The sequence below is a fragment of the Cygnus atratus genome, chromosome 10 (assembly GCF_013377495.2).
Source record: "Cygnus atratus isolate AKBS03 ecotype Queensland, Australia chromosome 10, CAtr_DNAZoo_HiC_assembly, whole genome shotgun sequence".
Lineage (NCBI taxonomy): Eukaryota > Metazoa > Chordata > Aves > Anseriformes > Anatidae > Cygnus > Cygnus atratus.
This window is the reverse complement of record NC_066371.1, coordinates 917,408-944,579: the sequence shown is the minus strand read 5'-3', so window position 1 is coordinate 944,579 and position 27,172 is coordinate 917,408. Positions and strand designations below refer to the sequence as shown.

General features: G+C 51.0%; 1 protein-coding gene and 1 long non-coding RNA gene across 2 annotated transcripts in view; both read left to right on the top strand.

Moving 5' to 3' along the window:
* The window catches only part of LMCD1 (LIM and cysteine rich domains 1), a 28,333-nt gene extending 14,770 nt beyond the window's left edge, over positions 1-13,563 (top strand). The window contains exons 3-6 of the mRNA XM_035546919.2: positions 558-813; positions 6,049-6,384; positions 10,868-11,083; positions 11,356-13,563. Of these exons, the coding sequence (XP_035402812.2) occupies positions 558-813; positions 6,049-6,384; positions 10,868-11,083; positions 11,356-11,514 (967 nt within the window). The 3' untranslated portion in view covers positions 11,515-13,563. The remainder of the gene's footprint in view (positions 1-557; positions 814-6,048; positions 6,385-10,867; positions 11,084-11,355) is intronic.
* Positions 13,564-16,964: 3,401 nt separating this feature from the next.
* LOC118248260 (uncharacterized) lies at positions 16,965-27,172 on the top strand. The gene is made up of 2 exons (XR_004778699.2): positions 16,965-17,044; positions 22,006-27,172. It is a non-coding gene; the product is annotated as an uncharacterized LOC118248260 (long non-coding RNA).

Here is a 27,172-nt window from a genome sequence, read left to right as displayed (position 1 = left end):
TTGATGCAATTAGAGGATGGTTTGAATCATACTTGTTCTAAGACCCTGCTGAAATACTTCAGGTTGCATCAGAGTTAGTCTGTCCTTTTAAAACTTGATGGAAAAGTTGTCCAGCAGAGAATGGTCTTACAGACCCATACAGACCCATCTCTGTTTTATAGCCATTGTAATTAGGACTGTAGAATACCCTGAGCTGGGAGGGAGATCCCCAAAGGTCATCAAGTCCATCTCCTTAAAATGGTGGACGCGTGGCTATCAGTTCCCCTTCCAGTGGTCACCTTTTTAAAGGCATGTAAAGCCTCGTAGCAGGCGAGGCTTGTGCTCTGCAGTGGGAGGCTGGGAGGTCTGGTGGTGCCTTTGCGGGACAGCGCCAAGGCTGGCAGCTCTCTGCTCCAGTCCCACAGCTCGCGCCAGGGAAGCCTTTCGGCCTATGTCACCAGCCCAGTTTGCATTTACCCTTTTAGCGTGGCTGGATCTCGGTGGCAGAGCCTTTGAAAAAGCGCATGCCTCCTGCCACCACGGTGTATCAAAAGGATGATCTCGCTTGTCGCTCGCAGGAAAATATGCAAGTCATGCAAATGCAGCCAGGAGGATCACAGCCTGAGCTCCGACGTGGAGGATGACCGGAAAATTGGCCGCCTGCTGACGGATTCAAAGTACGCCACGCTCACTGCCCGGGTGAAAGGAGGGGACGGCGTTCGCATTTACAAAAGGAACCGCATGATCATCACCAACCCCATCGTGTCGCGGAAAGACCCCACCTTTGACACCATCACGTATGAGTGGGCTCCGCCGGGGCTCACCCAGAAGCTGGTAAGGGAATACAGCTCAGCTTTGGAATAAAGGTACCATGAAAAATAGCAAAGCAGGTGGTTTGCCTCACGGAGCAAAACTGAATGTAATATTTAGTATTTTGGAAAGCTAGGTAAATATCCAAAGCAGGTAGAAGAGAGGAATGGGTTGCCTTTGGGTTTGTGTAGGCTTGCTTACATTTCTAGTAGAAGTCAGTGCATGTTTTACAACAAGAAGGCTCGCTCCTTTCGTAACATTCATGTCCAATGAAACACTGCTGGGGAGAGATCCCATCTGGGCCGTCCTGCGTGCAGCCCACAGAGGCATTGCCAGGCTCAGAGAGCCCAGAGGGGTGTGGAAGCAAGTCCTGCAGGCCCTTTTGGGGTGTTGTGAGCCCTGCACAGCCAAGTCTGGGCTGGGGTTTGATTGTCCCTAAACATGCCCCAAGGAGGCTGCCAAAGAGGGACAAGCTGTGAAAGCTGTGGGACACGCACAAGGATGGTGGAGCTGCGCTGGCCACATGTTAAGCCTAGAGACCTGTTCCCTCTACGTCCAGCTCTGTAAATTACTCTGTTATGGAAACGGGCTTTAATGATAAGGCAGAAATAGCTGTCCTCCATATAGCAGTGCACGCTGAGGTTATCGGTAATGTTGGACTTGTGATAGGCCTGGCACCTCCGCTTCATTAAGCAGGAGCGTAGCCGGCTCTCCCTGTGCCTCCACGCAGCAGACAGGCCTGGCCCCTGCCCCAAGCACAGCGCCGCTGCCGCTCGGGCACTGGGCCCACAGCCGCGGAAACGCCTTCATGGAGCCGGGACGTAGCAGCCGGTGTGTTTGCAGCATTCGCTTCCTGGCTTAACTTTTTGTATTGCTGCTTTCCTTCATTTAGGCTCAGATGTGCCAGGCAGGGGCGGGGTGATGGGTCTGGAGTAGCCCTGGGGGTGGGTGCTGCAGCAGCCGGTCCCTGTCCTCCATCCCTGTCCCTGTCCCCAAATCCGTCCACAGTGGGGCAGGCAGGCGAGCCGTCGGCTGCCTCCTGGCACACAGGCGCTGCTGCAGGCCCTGCCGATGGCCGCCCTCCAAGGGGAAGCAGGCGTAGGCACCTTCCTGCTCCTGCCTGCTGGCCTGGGCAGGCAGCATGGCACGGCCCGGCGAGGCAGGGTGCAGAGGGGAGGGAACCAGCAGCTCCCCCATTGAACCAGCACGTCGAGGGATGAATGCTGGAGCTAGACCCAAACCTGGTGCTGTTTGCCAAACTATATTCAGGACCTAAAAGTGAGCCTGGTATGAACTGTCAGCGTGCATCAGCACGCAATGGTGCTTGTCTAAAGATCCTTCTGGAAGCAGGGTTTCTTGTGCTCTGGAGGACTTGTAGCTGGAAGCTACAGCCCCTGGGCTGAGTTTTTTGGAGCTTCCTTGCGCAAGGAACAGGAGGGGAAAAGGACGTTTGTGGCAACAGGCTCACTCTGCTGCTGTGCACAACCTGGAAGCTGGTGGGCAGCAGCACCGTGGGCAGCATGACCCCCCCCAAGTCACCCAGAGCTGGTCCAGATGAAAATACTTCTGCTCTGAGCATACGAAGAACTCAGTGTAGAAAGGGGAGAGAGCAGGCATCGTCCCATGCTGTGGGGGCGGACCGAAAGCCCCCAGCCCTGTCCCACCTTCCTGTGCCTGGTTTGCCTGGGTCAGTAGTAATGCTGCTGTGGGAACGCATGGAAGTGGTTTCAGGCGTGTGCAAATCAGTTAGCCAGGAGAGGACTTCTGGAGGTAAAGCACTTAACTGAACTTTAACTGTGCTGTGGTACTGTAAACGTTACACATTACACCGTCATTAGTGGACAGCTTTTGCTCTTCAAATTAAGCAAATAGTTTAAAGCTGCTTAAAATTGCAACCAGATTTTTTTAGAAGATGAATTGGGAAACAAATGTGGAAATTGCAGCTGCAGACCCAAGTGACAGACCTGTTATTTACTCTTAAACTCAGTAGTCCTCGCCCTGTTGGGAAGGCTGTACGGGAGGTGCCACGAGGTCCGTACTGGAAACGCAGATGGGCACGCAGCTCTGTAACCAGCTTGTGCTGATGGGAGCAGACCCCTGGGCTTTAGTAAAGGACCAAGACTTCCACTTACTTGACTGTCTGGCTGTTTAATCATAGTGCTACTGCTTGTAGTTTCCTTTCTTTTACTTTTTTTTTTCTTTTGGTAGGAGCTAGCAAAGCAGGAATGTTTATTTAACCAGTGTTTGCCTTCCACAGATCCCAGGGGGAATTAGGGAACTTGTTGAGGGATGGGGAGAACAATGATGGCACTTCTCCAACCTAGCATGATTTATTAAGCAGCTGCCCAGCCCGGGATTTATCAGAAATTCAATTTTCACTGCTAAAAGCTGGCTGCAGAGAGGTGCTGCTGGCAGCTGGCACCTCAGGACAGGGTCAGCTCCGTACAGCGAAGGAAGCCCAAAGCCTGCTGTTGCCATGCTGCTTCCTTTTGTGACCCTGAGCCCAGACATGCCTCTTGCAGGCATACATTTGTGATTGTAGCGTGCAGCACTGAGCAGCAGGGCACAGCAGGGCCGGGTCCTCGACAGCTCCATGACCCAGAGCATCGCATTCAATCCCTGCAGAGCCAGCAAGGGGAGAGGCTCAAATGCAGGCGTTTCATGGAGCTTTGGAACTTCTTGCCTCTCTGAGTTGAGGTAGTGCCTAAACAGATTCGAAGTTATCTGAGTTCAAGTAAACAGTGCTCAGGAACTTTGAAGACAACCTTGATAAATTTTGGCTTAATGATCAACTTGACAAACTCAGGAAGAATATTGGATGTCAACAATTCTTGATTAGTTCAAAAGGGACTTTGGCCAAAAAGCTTTTAGTGCATAACTGACTCGCTCCAGCAATTTCCTTCTGAAGGCAAAGTAGAAACTGTTTTTTTTGTTTTTTTTTTCATATTGTTGTCGTGAAGTGGATGGTCCAATAATAGGGGAAGCTCAGAGTATGTTTTTATTAAGCCATGCCTGGATAAGTTATGACGTAGATATTCAGGGTCTTTGGGGAAAGTGGAAAGAGCAGTTCATAAAATATCTCTTAAAAAAAAAAAAGTAGTTAACAGGGCTGAAAACGTAAAATGGTTTTCCTCAAAATCATCTGTGCTAAGGCAGCATAATAAAGTATTTGACAGCAGTAATACATGATAGTAGCAAAAGAAGCAGCTTTTTATTATCCTTTATTTCAGTTTTTGGTGTCAGGTTGAATTATTTTTCCTGGTCTATTCTCTGGACACATTTTAAGACATCTGCAGTTATAACCTTAAGCATTCCCTTGACCCGGGGAGTGAAGTCACGCTGAATGTCTGCACAAATGCTGAGAAGTGCCACTGACCAGTCCGGCTGTCCTTTTAAGAAAGGCTTGAGGCATTGCTCAAAGCCTGGCACCAGAGAGGAGCAAGATGCTTCAGATGCACGTGCTGGCATTTTGCTGCTCTTGTAGCTCTGGTGTAAGTGTGCATTGGTCCTGGCCCATTTGTACTGCATTCTTTCTTCCACTGAGATTACACCAAACTACTATCTGCTAGTGCTCTTGCTGCAGCTGAACCAAGCCAGCAGGCTGCATTGTGTACTCTGTCTTAAAGTTCATCACCATACAGCAGCGAGATATTAGTTTGCTTTTCTTTCCAGCTGTCAAGTATCGGTGGCAGTATCTTTATTTTTTTGAGGCATGCTGTGTGAGGCCTGGGATGAGCTTTAAGTAAATTTTTGTCTTTTGCTTCTGTAGTTTTTATTAGGCCTTTTGGCTTCTGTGAAAACCATCTTTGTAGCAAATGGTTTTTACTGCATCCTCTGGCTTTGTAACCCATTTTTCCCAAGCAGCACCTTCTCCCATGAGGCTACCACTGTGCCTCTGCAAACTTCTAGATACCAATCCTACCAGTGCACAGAGGCACAATAGACTGAATTTTGATGTCTAATGCAATGTGCAGCAACATTAACATATGCTCCAAGACATGGGGAGGAAGGCCTGACTCCATTAAATCATTTGTTTTTTGCTGTCACAAAACTTCAAGGGGGAATATTGCCCTGAATATTGCTGTTTGGCTGCAAGTAGCTGGAGTGGAAACTGACTTTGAAATTTACACAAGCATGATGAGCTGTTCAGTGTCACCTTTCTGTATTTAAAAGGCCATATTGAGCTAGACTATGTACAGTGAATAGTTAATCATTTCTCCATTCCTTTAAAATTCAATTTTCAAATGCTGACCAAGTAAGAAACAAATCTAATGCAGCTGGATGCTGGTCTTTAAAACTCAATGGCAACGAGCCAACTGGCTGCCCGTTTGCTCTTCACACTACAATAGGAAAAATGTCTTGAGTGGGAAACTCCCTTCCCTTTAAGCACCAGGCCAGAAAGAAGTTAAGTGCGCAGCCCCCCCTTCCTGCAGATGTTGATCCAGCCTGGGACAGACCGCTCCAGGATCCGTTTACTCTGCTCTTATGGCAGTGGCTGGGGGCCAGCTGAGTAGGAGACTAAACTTCAGAGACGGTTTCTTGGCATTTGCTTCCCACGTTGCAGGGCATCAGTGGCAAAACACCGTCCCTTTATTGCAAAATCAATAGTCCAGTAGTGTGGGTCTTGGAGATGCAGACTTAACAGACATCTGATTACTTCTTTTATTAGGATTTTATGTGAATTGTAAAGGGACTTTTCACTATAAATTGTGCTGTATGCATTCAGTGGGGGGCTGTGGGGGGCTGTTCTCGGTTCCTCACTGTAAGGAACATGTTTCTCAGGCTCCCGGTCCCTATGGGCAGGGTGACACTGGCTGATCTCCAGTTTACGATGAACTTTGATGGGTTTCTGGTCTTTTCAGCAGCCTTATTGTCTGTCCCGCTGCTGGCGAGGGAGGGCGCGGTGGGATCTGGACGCCAGCCAGCGAAGCCAGCAGGAGCTGGGGGAGCTGTCAGTAGGTCGTTGTCTTTTGGCACTGCCCGAAGTGCACGACATGAGGAGCTTCATGCAAGCATAGCCTGCGGTGTCTGATGCTGCAATGATCTGGTTCGGGTAAACACAGCGAGGTGTGCAGCAGAGCAAACCCACTTCTGCCTCTGTTTTCTGAGGATGAAAACTGTCACTGATCAGCAATAGCCTGGCTGCTGCCTGCATCTGAGTAAATTTGGCCTTGTATCGCTAAATGGCGGGTTGGAAGTTGAGAGGGGGAGGCGGGCAGGGGGTCGGTGATGCTGACTGTCGCCTCTTGCCCCCTCCAGGCCATGCAGTACATGGAGCTGCTCCCCAAGGACATGCAGCCGGTGGCGGGCACCGACGGGGCCTACCACCGCCGGCGGCAGCTGATGAGGCAGCTCCCAGTGTACGACCACGACCCATCCCAGTGCCGCGGCCTGGCCGAGGGCGAGGTGAAGCTGATGGAAGACTTTGTGAAGAAGTACAAGGCCGAGGCGCTGGGCGTCGGGGAGGTGGCGCTGCCAGGCCAGGGCGGCAGTGGGAAGGAGGAGGGGAAGGCGCAGGACACGGGCTCGGCCACCGGCAAGACCCCTGAGACCACCAATGGGGCCCTGGAGAGCACGCCTGCGGCAGGGCTCTACGTAAGTGCTGTGCTCTGTGGTGGGACGGGCTGGTGGCAGTGCCCTGCGTCTGGGGTGCTTTGGGGGCAGGTACGGTGTCAGCTGAAAGAAAGCAATAGACAAATGTGCCAGCAGGAATTTCCTTTCCTTGTTTACAATACTGCTCCTGCTCGTCCAAGCCTGCTATAATGCCTTTCCAAACCTGACGAGCAGTGCCGGGATGCTTGGTGGCATCACAGCATGCTGCAGTGCAGTGGTGGGAGAGGCACCGGTGGGGCCCCCATGTGCTCCTCCATCCCAGCCGGGCACAAGTACCCATCCAAGAGCCATGAGGAAGGGTTATCTTTCCTCCCCATCCTCATCCCTCCACTGCAGATGCCTGTTGAACCACCAGGGCATGTAAATGCCTTTTGTTTCCTGCTTGCTGTAGGAACCAATGATTTCAACGTTGGATTCTTGGCAGCTCTGAAAGATTGAGCTTGATATGTTTCCAGGTGATTGTGTAAAAGTAAGATCAGAAACTGTGTGTAACTGCAAGTTCAAGTATTTTCAGCTAAGCCTCCAGAGCAGTACAAAGAGAGAGAATACAAGTGACTATAGGTGGTGGCTCAGCCTAATTAATGCAGAGCTATGAACATGGAGACAGTACTGCAGAGGCCATGATTACTCTGGAGAACTTTGAACAGAGCACGCATGTCTCTGGACATAAAAACATATTTGCACAAGGAAGCAATTGAGATTCCCTAGCACCCTTTTAGATTTATGTTCTCTAAGTGCAGTTGAGTGGCCATGGTGACTGCTGAACAAATGCTTATCATAACATATGTTGAGTGAAAACATTTCATACTGGCCCTTGTGAGGGTAACTTGCAGCAGAGGATTTAAAGCTGAAAAAAATGGTATCTGAATGTTTTTAAGACAAGATTTTTCTAGCAACTACTAAACTGAGATTGTAACATGTTAAGAGCAGTTTTCATTTTCATTCCTTATTGGGTAATGTCTCCCCTCTGCTATGTCCTTTTCTATTAACACATATCTGACTTTCAGAGTCCAGCGATGCAGCAGAAGTTTTTCAGTATAATAAAACATTGATTTGGACAAAGAATTTTAAGCTAAAAGAAGCCAAAAAAGGAAGGTTTCTATTAAATTCATTAATAAAAGTCATCTTAGCAATGAGGGTTTATTTAGCCTACAAGTTTGTCCTTCCAAATAAATACATAACTGTGATGTTATTCTTCTTAGACTTTAAAATATTATTTTTCTAGAGGCACAAGCTGGAAAATGGAATTGCTGCAAATTCAGTTGTAGAAGATGCTCTCTGACTAACATGCTGTGCAGCTCAGCTCCCAGCACACAGCAGAGGACTATGGTTTCTCACCATGCCAAAGACAGACCTCCTATTTCCCACTCTACCAAAACACCCATCATTTAGTTAGAGTAGCTGAGGTAAAGTGGATGGACTACGTCCCAAAAAGGTGAAATGTGCTGAACTTCCAGAACATCTGCTGGTTTTCACAAAACTGCGTGGAGAGGAAAGTTCTGCCATAGAAAAATAAGACAGCAAACTTTTCCATAGTAACTTATGTCAGTGTTAAATAGTACCAAGTTGGAAGAGGAGGAGGAAGAGGAGGGAGCCCACCTGTGATTTCCTCGGGTGTTTGTGTGGTCCCTGTGTGAGGGCAGTTAAACCTCCTGTTGCACGCTCAGGCCAGCTGTGTTGAAATGGTGTGTAAAGGAAAGCACACCGGGCCAACGTAAATCACCACGGGCAAGGCATCTGAGCTCAAACAGCTTTCTGAACTCTTCTCACCTGCAGGGAGGGGCCCCATCACTGCAATATGTCTGTCCTATTAGCTAAATGTTTTCCACCGAGCACAAAATCATCTTTAACTCTCCCAGAACTGGAAAATATTTCAGTGTTGTATTGGAATCAAATAAATCAGAACCTTAAGCAGTTGACCAAAGTCAGCCATTGTCCCAGTACATTTGAGGCCAGCAATCTCACACGTGCTGGGCAGAAGCCTCATGGCATCCAGGGAGCCCCATCTGTGGGAGCTGCAGTTGCAAAACAGCAGCCAGGGGAGAGAGCAGCCTGAAAAAGCTTAGGGGAGAGAGGGACACTTTCTTGGCCAGCACCTCTGGTAACTGCACTAATAAAGTCTTCAATCATCTTCTACATGATGGAGATGTAAAGTGAGTGCTAAGCTGTAATCCCATCTCAAATTTGAAGAGCTACTTTTTAATTAGTGTGGTACATGACAGGAGAATATGTTATATGATGCTTAGGAAAAGCCTAGTGAAAATTGCCACAGAAAGAAACAGCAAAATAAGTTGTTTTTTTTTTAACAGTTCTTATTGGCAAGAAATTTGAGCTTAGACTTGGAAAGCTGCTTATGTTTGTTCTTGCTGCTAGATCTCGCAAGATAAGCGGGGCTGGGGAGGGTGAGTGGAGGCTGCTGGAAGGGTGGAAGTGTAGGGGCAGCTGTGGGGCCGGGTGTTCTGGGGCAACGAGATGCTGCTCAGGTCTGGTGCCCTTGGGAGGTGTCGGGGATGTGGGGACACCGGTCCCCTGGGGTCAGCACGGAATTCATCCTGACCACACCGCCCTTGTTGGCGCGCCGTGGTGCACGGCGAGTCACGCTCCGCCGGCCACAATGCTCTGAGCGCTGCCACTCCACTGAGTTGTTTTGTTCTTCTGTCTCCTACAAGAACAGAAATAGCATGGCTTCTGCAGCACGCTGGAAGTTTATCCGTTCACTTGCGTAGTTCTTGGGAGTGCTTAGAAATGCTGCTGGAGCCCGTCAGGGTGGAAGGAGCACTGTAAGCAGACATAGCCCCCTCCGGGCTCGCAGGAAGGCCAAGCCATAAAACATTGAGTGGCTTCTCTCACGCAGCCTTCCCCACAACACCAGACTTGCTGGTAAAACAGGAGATGCCCCTCACGTCTGTGGCACCACTCCAAGGGCGGCATGGGGCAGTTCCCAAAAGTCTGGGCTGGACAGAGGAGAAGACAACAGCAAGATGTGTGGCATGCTGGAAATACTTGCCCTGGTGGTGCGGTCAGGGCGTTGCTCCTCATCCACAGCATCATTGCAGCATCCACACAGCAGCTCCACCTTCTCCACCCCAGGGCATGTTGCTTAACGCTGCATCTTGTTTGTATAAAAGCTTCAGGCAGACTGCTGCGAGTGGCTGGTAGAAGCCTGGCCTGGCAGCCAAGGCTGTGCTGGAAAGGGCTCCAGCCCTGGAGCATCCCTCTCGAGGGCTGACGAAGCTCAGGCTCGGCCACCATTGGCCTGACCTGGATTACCCAGACTTAAACAGGGACTCAAGTGGCTGGCCCTGGGCTGGGAGAGGAGAGTTTTAGAGCTCCCTTTAACTAACCACAGGGTCACCCTGCAGGCACAGACAGAGTAAGCCCCATCAGTCTCATCTACAATATGCACAGAGGATAATTAATCTTCAGATCAACCAGGTCCAATTCTCTTTGGACTGTTGTAAATTGAGAGCACTGTGCTGAAATCTGCAGAGTGACATCTTTCTCATATATAGGCATGTATGTTAAAAAACAGTGACAAAAGACCAAAGTTCCTAATCTCTGTGCAAAATATCCGTCTTTGACGTGCCACATTTTTCTGCACTGTTGGATGTCTTAACTTTTTCTCAGAAAGTGTTTTGATTTTAGTGCAGGTTGGTTTTTATTTAGGGGAATACCCAAGGCCACGTATTCAGCTGACGGGGGTAGTGCCAGCCTTATCCGCCTGAGGACCTGACTGGAAGAGAGTGAGCACTGCTCCAGATGAGGGCTGCCAGATGCATATTTATGATGACTTTTAATTACGATTTGGTGCTCCATCCACACTGAGCACTGGTCCAAATATTTCCAGAGGATGTGGGGCAATGGATTTGGAGATGTTTCTCCTGTTGGCCATGAGCGCCCTGTGATAGTGTCGGTGTTCGCTGAGTCCTGCTGCAGGATTAAGACATTTGTTCCCAGCACTTCTCTTGAGCTGCAGCCCTTGCTTTCTCTTCAGCTTACTGTTTCCTTCTCTTCCACCTTGCTGCACTGTTTCTGTGGCCTCACTGCAGACTGTTTTCTGCTTGCCGTGCCTTCCAGGCTGATATAGCTGTGAAATTTGGCTTTGGCGTTCTTAAATTTATCTCCACAGAACAAGAGCTAAAACAAAAACAACCTAAGCCACTCAGGCCTGGAATTACACACTTTATTTCGCCTGTCCTCCTTGGCGCTGTGGGACACTGAGCAGGAACACGGAGGGTCCCTTCAGACCGCTTGGAAGCAGGAAGCGTTGAGGACACGCTCTGAGATTACATGTGTTTTTCTGTTTTGCTGAGCTTCTTACCAGCTGCCTAATTAAGAAAGATGCATTGAAATAATGCCATAAAGCAGAGCCCAAAAAAACCAGCCAGCGCAGGCAGCGAGTGCCGTGCGTTTCCTCACACCCCGTGCCATGCGGTGGGAGCGTCACACGTGCTCTCTCTTGCAGCACTGCGAGGCCTGCAAGCAGGCGGTGCCGGCGGACTGCCCCGTGGTGTACGCGGACCGGGCCGGCTACAGTCGGCAGTGGCACCCAGCCTGCTTCGTCTGCTGCCAGTGCACCGAGCCGCTCGTCGACCTCATCTACTTCTGGAAGAGCGGGGCCGCCTGGTGCGGGCGCCACTACTGCGAGAGCCTGCGGCCGCGCTGCGCCGGCTGCGACGAGGTAGGGGCGCGGGGCCTCGCCATGGCCTGCTTGGGGCTCGTCGGGTGGCACCACTGCACGCAGCTGGGTGCGGCCTGGGCAGCGGTGCTGGGGCCACAGGCATTGTCAGCCACAGGAGGGAGGAGGGTGGTGGTGGCCACGGTGGTAGCCGTGTGCATGTCTCGGTGGCGCACCGGCCCCGCTCCTGATGGAGGGAAAGAGCTGGAGCGCTCTTTCCGTGCCACTACAGGGCTGGGGTCGCAGAAACGAGCAGCAGTCTGTTTGTCCCGCAGATCATCTTCTCGGAGGACTACCAGCAGGCAGAAGGGATGGCCTGGCACAAGAAGCACTTCACCTGCCTGGAGTGCGAGACGCTGCTGACCGGCAAAGCCTTCAGCCTGGACAAGGGCAGCCTGCGGTGCGCGACCTGCAGCAGGAGCAAGCGCCTCTGAGCAGGGTGCGGCTGCGGCAGGCGCTCGAGGCCGAGACGGAGTCGGGGTGATTTGACAAGAACATGAAAAATGGACAGTAAAACAAAAAAAAATTAGAGCCTGGCTATTCACTTTGCAACTAAGTACCCCCTTGCATCCAACACAGTTCTGAAGGAGGAAATTTCCCGAGGGAGGGAACGAAGGAAATCTGTATGCCTGTGGGGTGGGAGGTACCGGTGTATCTCACTAGGAGGGGATTGAAAAGGAGGGTTCTGTGTTGTTTTACAAAGTGTCTAAAAGCTTCTCATGACTAAGATCTTGCAATGTTGTTTTAGAAATAACACATCTCAAAAATAATTTTTGGCACGCTAAACCTATGGTCATGGTTAAAAACAAGGGTTGCTTTTATTTTTGAAGTCCATACTGGAAGTTTTACACTAACAGAATGCTGACAACTGTACTAAATCAATGGTTTTGAGCAATTTGATTAACCCGAGTGATTCCTTTCTGAAATCAAATGTTATTGAATTGCAGCAATGCATAGCCGTAGCTTTCTCCAACGTGTACAATAATTTAAAAATAGGTAACGAGGTGGTGCACAGAGTGATCGGTTTAACCTTACTGAGAAGGTAACTGTGCAGACCTCCCCAAGGGCAGGAGGTGCTGGGCAGCCGACTAATTCAACTGGTCTGGGTTTTAGCCATGGAGTTGGAATGCAAACATTCCTGGCAGTTCTCGCCCAAACCCTGTTCCCAGTTTTATCTCACTTGCCTCCTACTGTCTGTTATTTCAAGCGAGTGTTTGCACAGAGAGGCATTGTGCTCCCACCGTTCACTGGAGGTAGTTAAGCATTTAAAGTATGGAACTTTTTCAGCTGCTTTCTGAGCAGGAGTTTTATGGAAAACAGCTTTCCAGCTTAAGCTATCCTAGTTTTTTTTTTGTGCCTGAAATGCTGCAATGTCAGTTTTTTTCCCTTTAGTAAGTCAATGACCCTCTCCAAGAAATAGGGACATGCAGTCTCCTTTGGAAGCCTGCAGCATCTGTGTCCTGCACGGTGGCACAACTGCCCCAGACTCTGGTCCTCGTGGTGCAGTTCTCCAGCCCCGAGTGAGGTCAGCATCGTGCGTCAGGTCCCGTGGGATGACATTGTCCCAAGATCTGCACTGCATCTCTGCTGATGGTGTTTGTTCCCTCCATCATGCAAAGCTTCTGTTAGTCACAGAAAATGTCAGATAGTCCAGGCTGGCAGATGTCTGTGTGCTCGGTCTTTTTTCTTATACTAAATGTCTACGTTATTTGCCAGAAAGAACTGGAATATTTTTTGCAGAGATAAGCGTATAAGGAGCTCACCATTGCTAGGTTTTCATTCCACTGCAGAAATTGCTGGTTTCTCTCCTTAAAACCAACTCCATGCTGTGGATCTTTGCTTGCTTATGTTTGAGTAACTTGCAAACGAGCTTTGGTGGAAGCCGTACCTGCTGCTGCATGTTAGTCGCGGACCAGACTCTGCCCCTCTGCCATGTGCAGGGGGATGCCCAGCTCCCCTGGTGTGAGGAGCAGGCAGTGTCGGTCAGTCACTGTTTCACTGCAGGTGAGGCAGATGTGTAAGATGCATCTGTATGTTTGCTGGGGGTGGGTGTCTAACGCTTTTTCCACCCCTGTGCTTTTGTGTGGTTGATTTTCCTGAAAACACTAGGGTGTTTAAGAAGAGCGCGTAAAATCCTGCCTCCAGAGCTGGAGCAGAGCGTGAAAATCCCGAGGCGGCAGCGACAGCCGTAGCTGTGGGGCGAGGGATGCGTGCCACAGGGTTCCACCGTGTGCATGCTCCAGGGGTCCCTGCGGCACTTTGTCCGCCCAACACAATCCCAGGCCCTTTGGTGGGTACACCGAGAGTCTGGGGGATCGCGTCTGTCAGCTCAGGAGGGTGCCACCAGCCAACGGGGGACACGTAGATGTAAAGTTTTGAAGTTGTGCTAGGAATAATAAAGCTCCCTTGGAACAGCCTTAGATACAGGCACTTTGATTACAAGCAAAATGGGACTGAAAAATAAAACCCAGTGCTTAGCTTTATTGCCTCTTCTTTCTTTTGTTACAATGGGAATGTTCAATCTTTGTAAATTATTTTTAAAGGAATAGTTCTAAACCCTACAATGTTAAGGCAGCCAAAATGCATACAGTCCGTGTAAGCAGTGGGAGAAATAGCATGAATCACTTAGGAAACGTTGTTTCAGCAAAGACCTTAACATCCAAACAACATTCCTTGATGGGAAGTCATTGTCCATTTGTGCACGCAGCTGGTTACCTCTAGAGTGATTTGCCTGTGAGGTAGGTGCATGGCATTACCCGCATTCAAAAAACAGGGAGTGCAAGAAAAATCAATAAAACTTTGAGTTTTTAAAAGTGAAAGACAGTTAACTGAATAACTGCTGCCAACAGGCTGCTGCCACCTCTTGCCAGGCGTTTTACTTTATTTTGTCGTGGTTGGCCACACTGCCGAGTGTTTGTGCTGAAATGAACGGGGAAGAGGGCAAGCCCCGGCAGGGTGTTTCTTCAGTGCCAGTGTCTGATCAGGGAGCTCAAAGTGTCCCTCCAGAGCCGCCTCACCCTTGTATTGAAGCTGGGGTCGGTGTCGAGGTGTGCACCAGGCAGGGTGGCCCAGAAGAAGCTGCAGGGGGTGGTTAGGCCGTGTCCCTGGGTTGGGGGACGCGCGTCTGGGCCCCTCCTGGATGTGGAAGGAGAAGAAGGGTTTTGAGCATCAGTCGCTCAAACCACGTGGACGGGACTCTCCGGCTGTGCCCCTGTGCAGCAAGGGGTGGCACTGCTCCCAGCTCCCACGGCCAGCACGCCTGGGACAGGAGGATGCGGGTGCCGTGTCCGTGGGGCAGCACCTGCCCCAAAGCCCTCAGTGCTAGTGCCTTTGGCGTGGGTTTGTCCTGCTGGGCTCTGGTCACAGTCCGCACCCAGTAGCACCAACTTTGTATGCAGCCTGTCTGCGTTAATGCAGTCCTCGTCACTAATGGCTTTATTTGGCTATGTGGAAAAAAGATACCCCTGTAGCGTGTTCTGGTTTGGGTTTTGATTTTGTAATATATGAATTGTAATTCTTCTCCTCTGAAGTCCCTCTTTCAGCATACAGATATTGCTTCAGGCTATTTGGACTGCTGGCGTCCACCTGAGCCTTTTAGGTATTCCTATAGCTTGTAAAATACTGTCTGCTGAAAAATGTACTGCACTTAAACAGCTTAACAAAATCCTGTGCCTCTCAAGTGTCAGGAGCAAAAGCGTGAAATTAATGCATCTAACAGCTCAAATCATATGTGAGTCTTTAGTTTCGATATTAAAATTGAAATTCGGTGTAAGCGTGAGAAGACGTACACCCCAAGCGAAGACGCTGCCACTGGGGTTTATCGCCTGGAACGAAGGAGGCTGCTGCAGCGCCTTCTGTGTGTCACGAGCTCCAGCTACCAAGAAAGTTAAATTTGTATGGGTTTGCTGCTCTGTCTAACCGGGAGTCACCGGCGAGCAACATACAGAGGATCTCTCCAAAATTAATAGAAGTGGAGGTGTCTCACAGGGTTACTTTGTGTGACGGGAATCGCCTGTGGGCAGACTGTGCTGTGTGACTGTTGAAATGTATCTTGTACCACAGCTGTTCCCAGTCCTTTGTTTCAAATAAAAGCTCCTCTATCAAGAACGCCGCGCGGCGTTGGCTGCCTGTGTGGCAGTCAGCAGGCACAGGATGCCTTGAGACGCCAGCTGAAAATGTCACCACACAGTGCCCCAAACCACCGGGCAGTTAATGTTATTTAACGTTATTTCCTGCCCGGCCTGCAGCAAGTCTCTGACGGAGGGTGCTGTAAGTGAGCCCCTGTGCTTACAGAGCTTGGCTGCATCTTGCTGAGGCCTGATGTGCCTGCACCTCAACAGCAGTGCTAGGTGCCCTTCAGAGGTCTCAGCGCGCTGCATTGCCAGCAGCACCGCAGTTCTGAACAAAGGGGTGAGGCTCTTCTCGTCGGACAGACAGATGAAATAAGAAGCGAGGAAGAAGCAGGCAGCAGGAGTGGGCAGGCGACCTCGGGCACCCCCAGGATGCTCGGACCACATCAGCGGGAACGGGCATCTCCAAGGCCTGTGGGACAGCAGGAGGCCGAGCCGTGGTTGTGCCACACTGAGCTCAGGAGAAGCATCTCGTCTGGCTGCGGGCAGGCACCTGGGAGCACGAACAACGTAAGGTACCTGTTCCTTTCTCCGTGCCCAGGATTCTGCTTGGGGGCGACTTTCAGAGTGGCTTTGGTCAGAAAAGCATTCCCAGCCTCTGCATCTGTGCCTACTGCTTCTGTCCCTATGCTCCTAACCATGAAAACGTTTCTAAAACTTTATAAAATAAATTGTTTCTCAGTATGAAAGCCTCTGATGTCCTGCTTTGGGTCCCTTCCTGCCCTTGGGGTGGTGATGTTACCCCGGGGGCACGGGGAGCGTGGCGCCCGCTGCCAGGCTGCAGCGGGGCGAGGATGAGGGAGGGCGGGAGGAAGGGCCAGGTGCTGCTGCTCTGCCACGTCCGGGCCGGAGCACGCCGTGAGGCGGTGGTGAAATGGGACTCAACAGAATGAAGGCAGAGCCTGAAACAGCAGAGAGCCTGGGTCAGGAGGCTGGGGAGAAACGCAATTAATGTAAAATTGCACTTTGGGGCAGAAATGCCTGCACACGTGTGACGGCCAGGAGCTGACTGCCAGAAGAGAAGGGATTGCTGCGAATCTTCCTGACAATGTCATGTACCCAGTATGGTCCTGCTGGTGTTTGAATGTTTCTGTCGGCATGAAGCTCACTCACTGCCTGGTGCTGTTACTTGGGGTGAATCATGCAGTGAGCGCAGTTACCTGCAGCATCTCCTCGAGATGGTCCCAGGGAGGAACCACTCCAACAGTACTCTCATCACTGCTGTGCAGCGGCAGTGCGAGGCCGCGGGGGCTCCATGCCCTGCCCTCCCCTGCCCCAGTCCCAGCCCCAGCTTCCAGTTCTTCTCCCAGTGCCGGCAGGGCGAGAAAATCCCCGCGGGCTGGGCAAGAAGCCACAAACCACACATGAGCAGCTTCTGCAAGTTGAGTTTTTCACAGCTTAACTGCTCTGAACCTGAAAATATTTGCAGGGCTGTCTTATTTGTGGTACCCCATTTTTTATTTTTTTTTCAATATTTGGGAAGGAGACGGGGCTGCCTGTGCATGACTCGGTGGGGTTTTGCTGGCAGGACGCCCGCTGCCCAGCTGCCCGTGGTGTCTCTGGGGATGGCACTGAGCGAGTGCATGGCTCTGCTCTGCACTGGGCATCAACGTGCCCAAAACCAAGCCTCTGGGCAGGAGCACAGCATTTAACCCTGGCTGTGTCCGTATCAATCAAAAGCGTAGGTTTCTGTGGTCATTTGGGGAGTGTAAGTGAATAATACATCACTTTTCTATTTTTCCTGTTTTGCTTTTAGCCAAACAAGCTGCCTTCGGCAAGGGCAGAGAAGCTGAGCTAAGGATGGACTTTTCCATCTTATCTGACAACACGGCTGGTGAGTGTGCCCTTCTCGTGGCTGGAGTCCTGCAGCAAGCCTCGCTCTCACCACGGCTCTGCACAGGCCCCTCCAACCAGACACACAGCGCAGGGAGCTCTGGAGCTTTTTAACGATTTCCCCCTGAGCTCTGTGGAAAACACCTGGGCCCTGTGATTTATTTACGGGCCCTGAACCCACAAAGGGAAACCTCTGTCATCAGGAGCAAATGGGTGGTGAAAGGGTGAGCGCTGGGGTCTGCCAGGCAGGGATGAAGTGTGGGCTGGGGGCCAGCTCTGCACCCGTTGTGCTCCTGGGGTCGTGCAGAAATCACGGCTGGTGATCCTTCTCTGCCAGGCATGGTTCAGCATATAACAGGAGCTCTGCTCTGCAGGGTTTTGGTTCTTAACCTGAAGGAGGCTGGTTTGGCCTGGCTCGAGAGGTGACATTTTTGATTGATGGTGCTAGGGCTGCATTTCATCTCATTCTAGGCGAGAAAAGCTGTATAGCATTCTCCTCTGCAATGTATTCCAGGAAGAATTGTGGTTACTTGGGTATTTTTCCAGCGAGTTGACTAGGTCCCGATTTGTTGGAATTGGTGGGGGTCTTGTTATTTACCTTGGTGGTAGCAGACAGCCATAGAAAACTTGTTGATCTCTGTTATAACTCAATAGAAGTCAGATACTTGGTTGCAAGACAATTGCCTGAAACAGAACCTTTGAGTTTTACTATTGCAATCAATTCTTAGAAGAATGTAATTTCAGATGCCTATATCTAAAAACACTCAAAATTCAGTGGCTTCAGGTGAGAAAAACATAAACCAAAGGCAGGCTGAGGTGGCTATATAAACAGTACAATAAAACTTGCTTAAAAGCCCCAGAGAGGAGAAATTTAGAGGTGCAAAAACAAGTATTCATGAAGTGTTCGTGTGTTTCAGTGGAAAAGCTCTTCCAGAGCCTTGCAGCAGCTGCTGCTTTCGTCAAGCTAAATAAAGCTCATATGGGTATGTGTTATTCGATAAAAAGTGAGGTTAATTATGCCTATATAAATCTAATTTGAGCTTTTATTTACTTTTTAACTCAACTTCTTCAGCCAAATCACCAGAAAAGTAAATCTCTCCACAGTCAGGTTGTTATGGGTTGTTCCTTACTTCGAGGGCTGCTGCACAGGCGCCTGCAGATGCTGTGGCCCCATGCTTATCTCACGGCGCTGCTCCCCTCTACCTCACACCCTGCAGCAGTGCTGGATTTGTGACTTCAGATAGCCACGTGCTGCACTGCACTGCTAACAAAATGAAGCTGCAGAGAAATGGTTTCTGCCCACCTGGGAAGCAGAGCACCTCCTAAGCAAATCACGACGTTTAGCATCCAGGTAACCACTCATACTCATTCAGGTGGCTTCCAGGTGGAAGCTGTCCTGCAGACAGGTACCCCGACCGAGCACTGAGGAGTGCTGAGGCAAGTCCACCCCTGCTTTCTGGCCCAAGGCGGTGTTTTGTTTCCAGCAGGGAGGACAGTGCCATGCTGCCCGTACCCACCTGGCTGCGGGCACAATGCTGTGTCGGTCGGACACATTATTTTCAATCAGATTTTTTAAAGTTGGGCAAAGCGCTGAAATATTTCCCTGGTGGCAGCTCTAATTCTCCCATTGCTTTCCTACTGCCTTTGCTAGGAATTTGCCCCACTAAATCACCTTGGTGCTTCGCACCCATGCCTCTCGGCTAGGCCAGGAGCCTGCTGCAGGATCAGACCCTTGGCTGCCCTGAGGACGTGGGGCTCAGAGCAGGGTGCTCCCTGCGGTCCGGTGCATGCGGCCACTGCCGTGGCGTTACGTGGGTGCAGGGTGTGAGGGCACGGCGCCTGGCTGCGGCGCTGACGAACGGGGCGGCTCACGGGTGGCTCAGCAGATTCCTCTGGAGCCCTCCACCGAGAGCTGAAGCACTGAGACTGTCAGAGACAGACGTTTTCTTTGTGCATGAACTTAAATAGCCTAACAAAACCTAGGCCAACTTAAAGAGCAGTGAATAAAGGTCTCCTTTGTAACAGAAACCTATTAATGCTTTGCCAAGGCCTTCCCTTGAGACTGCCTAAATAAATTTCCTCGGATTGACAAGGCTGGAAAAGCAGCCCTTTCAGAGAACCGGGACGGGAAAGCTGTTCTGCGGCGGGGCTCCAGCCTTTGGTGTCGCAGCGCTGACTTCACTCAGACGGGAAAGGTCATTTTTCACACCCAAGGAAAACCTGTACTGATTTTTCTTTTCTGGTGATGGTGCAGGGACTGAGCAATTGCCTCCTCCAGGAAGCTCTAAATTCAAGTAGCCTTAAATTAACTAATCTACTAATAAGTCATAGAAATTAAGAGAGCCAGGTTGTGTGCAGATCGCATAAGGTGTCTGCATGGCCCTAAAGGGGCATGATCCTGGTAGCTGTATCTTCCCTTTGAGGGGGGAGGCAAACCAAAGCCCTACACGCACTTCCTGCTGCCCTCGCACATGCACGGCTGCAAACCAAAATGAAACGTTTTGTTCCCCAGCCTCTAATTTGCCTGCGCTCCCTCCCGCACCACGGAGCACAGAGGGCTGTTGTGCGAGCGGGCACGGCCGGCACAGCGCCGCACTGTCCCTGCGCTGCTTTTTCCAGGGTGTCTCCACGCCCCGTGCTGCCAAACCGCATCTCCCGGCGAGCGCCAGGAGCAAAAACCCAGGGAGGGCATTGGGAGCGTGGCGAGGCCGGGCATGGTGCCCCCGAGCAGGCAGGCACGGGCCGGGCAGAGCCCTGCAGCCCACAGCCCTGCCTGGCTGCACCCAAAGGCTGCCAGGGAGCCTGGGGTCGGGCGGTGGGGGTGCTCCTCGGCTTCCTCCGTTTTGTCCTAGAAAATGTGCTTTTTCTGAATAACTCCCTGTATTTCCACCTGACACAGTACATGCAATTCCAGCAGATCTGCGTTGTTTGGGGGATGACGTTTTCCGTCTTTGAAGATCAAATTGCCGGTTTGTTTTTCACTCTGGGGAGGAACGTCCTGCTTCCAGCAGCACGATCTCTGCAGCACCACCCTCCGTAATGCCACATCCCTCACGTAATAACCCACACATAACAGCCCGTGCTGGTCGCCAGCCCCAGAGAAGCAGCTGCACGTGGTGACAGGAGGGAGAACTGCCTGGCAAAGGCAGCGGGAGAGCCTCGGGGTACTGGGGGGCAGAGCCCAGGGAGAACAGAACAGTCCCCGGGCTCTGCCCAAACCAAAAGGGCTCAGCAGAACCCGAGTTCAGCCCCTTTTCACCAGGCACTTATTGGGACTGATATGCTGTGACTGCCACTGGACTTTTTCCATAGCGTACTAATGTGAGAAGTGAAGGCTGAATTGCAGAGGTTAATAGTTTGTGGCCTTCCTTATCCTTAATGCAAACAAGCGGTGCCTCAGGACCAGCAGCATGCCATGAATATTCAGAGCACAGTTCCGAGCAGCCTTAGAAGCATTCTTTATTTCTCAGAGAGGAAAAGGGTGTTTGCAGAGGTGCCCTCTGAATATTTTGGCTGATCGGATTAATTGTTTTTCTCCATAGCCCACAATGGTGCCTTGTTCCTGCGGTTACTACTCAGGCGTGACTCCCACAGACATTACTGTGTGTTTTGTTTGAGAGCTGAGTGCCCGTGTCAGGCCCCAGCCCGGTGCCACGTACGGGGCGGGCGGGAATCCAGGCAGAGCCGCGCAGGTTGGCAAGGACCGGAGCACGGGGCAGGAGTCTAAACTAAGAAGTGCTGCTTATGTATTAACACTGTCCAAATATTAATGCTGCCCAAAGGATGTGGAGGTGTTACCTTGACATATCAGCATGAAGAATGTCATCTTCTGCGTCCAGCTGTTACGTTTGCAAAACACCTCTGTGAGTGCAGGATCTGGCCACGAGCGGTGCAGCAGCAGGAAAGGCCCTGGTGGTGATGGGTGCGCTCACAAGCCCACTTGTCATCCTGAGGTCTCCCATGTAGAGTTGTCTGCAACCACTGCAGATTTTAGCCTGGGGCTCCAGGAGCAGCTACGCACAGAAGTAAAATCCCAGGTATGTTCGTGCTACCTGCAGAACAGGGCTCTAACGTGCAGCTGGGAGCGCGGTGGCCCCGAGGCCAGAGGCAGGAGCTGCTCCTGGGCACGCCAGCATGTGCAGGCTCCAGGCGGCAGCCAGCAGAAGAGCCCTTCCATTTTTCAGTACAAACAAACTGAAAAAGTTATAAATATCCTATGCTTTAAGACTTTTTTTTTTTTCCCCCAAAAAAAGGACAAAAGTTTAGGCAAATTGAATCCCGGTGTTTACTTTTTCTTATCAGGAGGCGTAGGGTGCAGCTTGAATACCCCAATGGCCCAAATTGTTTTGTCATGTTTTACTTCTATCAACCCGACCCTTTTATCTTTCATATTCTATGGGTAGTTTGAATATATCTCATCTATCTGAGGCTGTACCTACTCTTAAACCCTTGAGAGCAAACCTTTCTTTCACTGTATGTTATTCTGTTTGGTTTCTTTTTGTCTGGCTTTAAGCACTTCGGCAAGGCACAGTGTTCAGGTTTTGCATCAGATTTCTGGTCATCACACCTCAGTCAGTAGTCCCTCAGGTGACTTACATGTTTGAACGAGCATGAAAGCATCCTTTGATTGAAATCGTTGTTTAGATTCTTCATGGGTGTAGGCATTTGCAGCAGCAGGGAAAAACCTGGACACCCGGCTGGGACTGGAAAGTTCTGGCATCAAGTTTTGGACACTGAGGGCCTGCCTGAGGGAGCCGGGCTGCTGCAGAGCCCAGGCTGCCAGAGATGGGGCTGCAGGCAACACATCCCACGGCACAGCACGGCGGATTCGGGGAAGGGTGTTTACTTACAGCACCAGAAAATTTGCCCGTGGAATTTTCACTAAAAGAAAGCCAGGATTATTCAAGGACTTTCCTACAAATGTTGTTGCCTGGGGTAAAAATGTTTTCATTCCTTTTTCAGGATAAATTTTGAAGTGCCAGAAGCTCCTGCAATACTCAACAGCTAAGTTTCAGATGATTCTGATGAAAATGCGGTGTCGGGAGAAATGTGCCCTCCCTGAAGTAGCTGCTCTTTACGGTCTCTTATTCATCAAAAAGGTACGGGAAGGCTGCCACGGAAGCAAGCATTCATCTGCCTATCCCCTGGCAGAGGAGTGAGGAGCGAGCCCTGCACACCGTGGGCTCAGAGGCGGCGCAGGGACCAGTCCCGCCGTGTCCACGTGTCCGTCTGTCCGGCACCTTGTGCCCAGGTGCACGGTGCAGCCACCGTCCTGGGGCCAGGGCGCTCCGGTGGCAGCGGCTGATCCCAAAAATGCCCCCGCCAGCAGGTTGACATTTAGTGCTTTGGACTGGTTTTGAACTCCATCAGACTTTCAGACCATACCATCTGTTTCCAACTGGGAAACAATAGGCTGGCAAAGCATCAGCCCCTCATGGCAGGGATCGAGGGGATAAATCGGAAAACTCAAACCAGATGCATTTTGTTGTAACAGGAAGCAATTGCATTGCTCTGGGCCTCTGATAAAATACATTTTCAAGGGGCTGAAAATGGCCTCAGGCAGCAAGCCTCTCCGTATTAGATCTTCTTCGTGCACCCTGCAGGACCCCAGCTTGCTCCGAGCCCGCTCCCAGCCAGCGGGAAGCGGGGCTGCAGCGTGCGTGCAGCACCATCGGCCCTCCAGCGGAGCGTCAGGTTTTCAGTGTCTTGTCATTCTGGCTGCTTTCAGCACAAATCCACTCGAGACAGATGTGAATGGCTTTTACCAGAGCCTGCAGCTTCTTCCTGAGAGGCACAGAGCTCTAGCTGTGCCAGGGCTGCCCCGGCCCGCTCCACGGCCCCATCCCCTGGGAGGTGGCTTTGCCACCGTGGTTGTCGCAGCGGGTGTCATGGGAAGCCACCGGGGCCGCGTCTGCCTTTTGCCCTGTCCCTCATCCAAAATGTCAACTCTGGAAGATCTCACCAGAGGCCTTTCCCTTCTCCAGAGGCCGTGGTTGCATCTGCACCCAGTGCTGCTCTCCACACCCCGTGTTTGCTCCCAGCACCTTGTGTCCTACACCAGCTTTGTGCAGGTGTTTGTAGCACATGCAGCACGGCTGCACAGCGCTGAAGACTGCTGATGAGTTTACGGGTACCATCGGCTGGCTCCGGCTTACTCTAGGTTTCATTACATCCAATTATTTCATGCAATTTATCTCCAAGCTGGGCTCAAGCACGGCTGGGTGCAGTTGCTGCTCTTGCACTTTTCAGGACAAACCGACCTGTGACCGTGCAGCTGCTAACAGCAGTCCCAGGGCTCAGGCTAACTTTCAGATGGATTTTAGCATTTTCAATTTCAACTGCATTTTTTAATGTCTGCTGAGCAAATGTCTGTAATAGTGATGAAGGGATTTCTTTTTATGATTTACTACAAAGAACAGACTTTGAAACCCACCGAGTCCCGCTGCAGAGGCCAGCTCCTCATTTTGCCATGATTTTATAGGAGTGCTTTTGCACCGTGTGCTTCTGAGGATGAAAACAACCCCAATATTTTCTTTGTGCTGTTTGTTTTAATGCAGAAAGGAGATTTTCCTTCAAGTGGCTTATAATAAAATATATATTTTTATTTCATACAGCTCATAAACCTTTCCCTGCTATTGTGAGCAGGTGTACAAGCCACACCTGAAAGCAGAGGTGAAATGTAACTGCAATTGCTCCGCTCTTTGTAGGAGCTGCAATGGGAGAGCTGGGGCAGGGGAAAAAAACGAAGGCACCGGGAGAGGCCAGCACAGCCCCGAGCCACATCAGGGCCGGCACCTCCTGGGGGTCCTCAGCTGCTCGAAGGCTTGCAGGGGCCAGGTTGCAGAGAGGCCGTGCAGGCACTCACACCAAGCATCCCAGCACCACCGCGCTGCAGGTGAATCACAGCTGCTCCTGCCTGCCCCAGGCATCTGGACCCCGTTACTGGTCGATGAATTTGGAACCAGGAATTTCTCTGCCCAGACAGAAGCGCCTCAGCTGGGGTGTGCAGGGTGCAGGAGGGCTGTGCGGGGCATGCAGTCTGTGCAGGGCATGCAGAGCTGTGTGGGACTCCCCAGCCACCGCTGAGAGCAGCGGCCACAAAAGTGGGTCTTGCTTTGCTTTTCTGCACTTCCTTCTGTTTGTTTCCCAGAACGGCTTTGGGGAAAAGCCAGCGGAAAAATGGAAAAGCAGAGAAGGAACAGAAAACTCCTGTAAAAATAAAAAAAGCTGAAAATGATCTGCATATCTTTGGACAGCATTTAACTGCATTTGAAAGCAAAACTCCATTTAGTTTTGAAGTATCAAATATAATCAATGTGTGTGAGCCCAAATCACAGCTCTGATTCTGAGAAAACAAATTTCAAATAGTTAAGAAAAAAAAATGCGGTTGAAACACTTCAGTTAACTCCAGCTATCATATTTTCTCAAATTTGTCCTGGAGCCTCCCTAGATTTCCTCATTAATCCCCAAATGAAATTCAATTCATTTCATATGTTCCTAGTGCCTGAACCAATTAATGTATCCTCTGGTTCTTAAAAACCCACTCCTATAGGATAGCAAGCCCTGCAATGACCTTGTGGTAATTCTGAACCCAGGAGCTGCACAGGGAGCTAGGGACTTTGGCTTGCCTAGGAGAGCAAGGAGCGCCGCGACAGTCACAAAACCTCTTTCTAGATGTTGCCCTATTACTAGTTACTTTTCTGTTGCAAGGGCAGCCCTGAAGGAAGAAAAACAGCAGAGAGCAAATGATAAAATTGCTTCTCTTCTATTCTGTGCTTTGACACTGATAAGGCTGTGCAAGCTCCCAGCTACAGCTCATGTAGCTGGGAGCTCAGCCAACAAACATGTCATCTGTCCTGGGAAGCAGAGTAGCATGGCCAGGAGGAAAGAGAAGAGAAGGGAAAAAAAAATAGAAAAGAACGGAGGCCTGAAAATGCTGCACTTCAGTAGGTTACAGATTGTGTCTAATTAGTATTTTCCTTGCAAAATATTTGGTCTTACTGCTGCTCCCGTCTCACTTAGCAGGTGCGACGAGGAAAGCTTTGTGGTTTACTGCGGCCCTGGGGATGCTGCCCGTGTCTGCCCACAGGCACCAAGCCGCCGATAAGGCAGTCTCCGACAGCCAGAGCTCTGCGTCAGCTGCAAGCCTAAAACTAATATTTTGCTACAAGGGCTTGAACTGCAAAGCAAAGCAGTAGGGCTCTAGGTATTTGTTTCATAAATAGAGAGCTGTGTCCAGCGCCCTGATCCAACCGCTCCTAGAGGAACACAGTGCAGCAGCCAGCTGCCGGGGCGCAAAGGGAGTGCTGCTGCTGGCGGCGTGCGGCCACTTAGGCACAAGTGGATGCTGAGTGTCTTCAGCACATCCTCCAAACCAACACCCTGGGTGAGCTGCATTGCCCTCCCGTAGCCTCTTTATTCTAGAGCCAGCTCCTTTGTGCAGGCACTGCCCTGACCTGGGTCTTGTGCTGCCTCTCGCAGTGACTCCGGACATGGCCTCAGGTGGCAGGGAGCAAGCATGAAGGCGTGTGCCTGCGGGGCTGATCGCCGGGTGGATCCTTGTATTCACTTCTAAGGGCTTTCTTCCTTCCCTTCTGGGCGCGGGGGAGAGGTATTTCCTTGTTCCCATGCACCAGGGCGAGCACGGCTGGCTGATGTCTTCACCATCTGAGCTGCTCCGTGGTAAAAATAGACGCGAGAAGTCAAGGGAACTCTAACCCCCATGGAGCTGCCAAAGGGATTGCCACAATTTTTTGCTGCCGTTTCATGAATATTGCCTCAAATATGGATTCCGCGATGTTTTTCCAGTCTCTAGTTTCTCATTATAAACAGAGCAGCATCCACTGGAAAAATGTGCTCCACCTTCCCTGCTGCTCCCCTGGCTGGGACCCCTGGGCGCTGCCTTCTCCCAGGGGCCGCGGGTTCCTCTTGACTCTGCATGCATCCCCTTGCTGGCGGCAGCCCCTGCCTCCTGCCCCAAAGCTGGCTCAGATTTTTCTCTTTCCACCTGGGATGCCTCCCTGAGCCATCACCAGTACAAAATAGGGTTTCCTGGGGCGGGCGTGATGGACCCTCCATGAGCGATGGGCACCAAGTGCCACCTTGGGCTGGTGGCCACACAGGGCTGGTGGCAGCGCGCCTCCCAGTCCTTGGCCTCTTGGTTGCTGGATATACCAGCAGCATGAGCTGGCAAAGCCGCTTCTTGTAACAAAATGAGTCAGATTCATTCTCCAGTGTTGCAAAATACATGGGTTTATCTCTTAGAAGTCATTAATATGTGAGTTTCATTTTGTTTGGGTTTATGTAATCGGGAAATACCCCTAACCCAGAAATATCCCTCTTCAGCTGATTTTTCAGAATTATTCTTCTTTTTATTTCCAATTAGCTCTTGGCACAGATTTTTTGTAGTGGGGTTTCAGCCAAAAGGAGATTTATAGAGTTGGGCCGTGAGCTCCCAGCACGGCTGGGAGCAGGGACCAGAGCCGCCTGTCCCCAGCCAGAGCAGGGCAAGGGACAGCAGTGGGGAAACCTCGGCGTCATCTTCTGACACGGCTGGAAAAGGCCCCTGTGTCTGACGGCACAATGGGATTCGTTGGGAAGTAATGGTTTGAGGGGAGAAGGATTCAGAACAAAAATCTTGTGCAAGCTGTGAAACTGGCTCATTGTTACTGCAAGGGCAGAAGAGGCCTGGCTGCACAGCAGGAAGCAGCCCTCCTGTCCTCCTGTCCTCCTGTCCGCCTGCTTCCTCAGTCTGGGCACCAGGAACGTTTCTGCAGGAAGGCCTGGAGGGCTGGGGGGACACCAAGGGGACACCGCTCAGCTGTCACCATCCCTGTCCCTGCCATGGGGACACTGCCCGCGGGCTGGCCCCACGCCCCCCCCATGCAGCCCATCTGCGGTGCTGGGCAGTGATGAGCTGGGGCAATATTTATTTGAATCGACTGCTTGGTGGGTGATGTAACCGGAATCGGCAAAAGGAAAAAGCCAAATAAGGCAGCATTTTAGTGAAAATATGTCCTAAAATGGGAGCTGGACTGATGATTAGTGAGAGCAAAACACAGATATGATATTACCATGTTGAGAGCCCCACACAGCCTCAGGCTGCTGGAAAAAGAAAAAAAAAATAAAA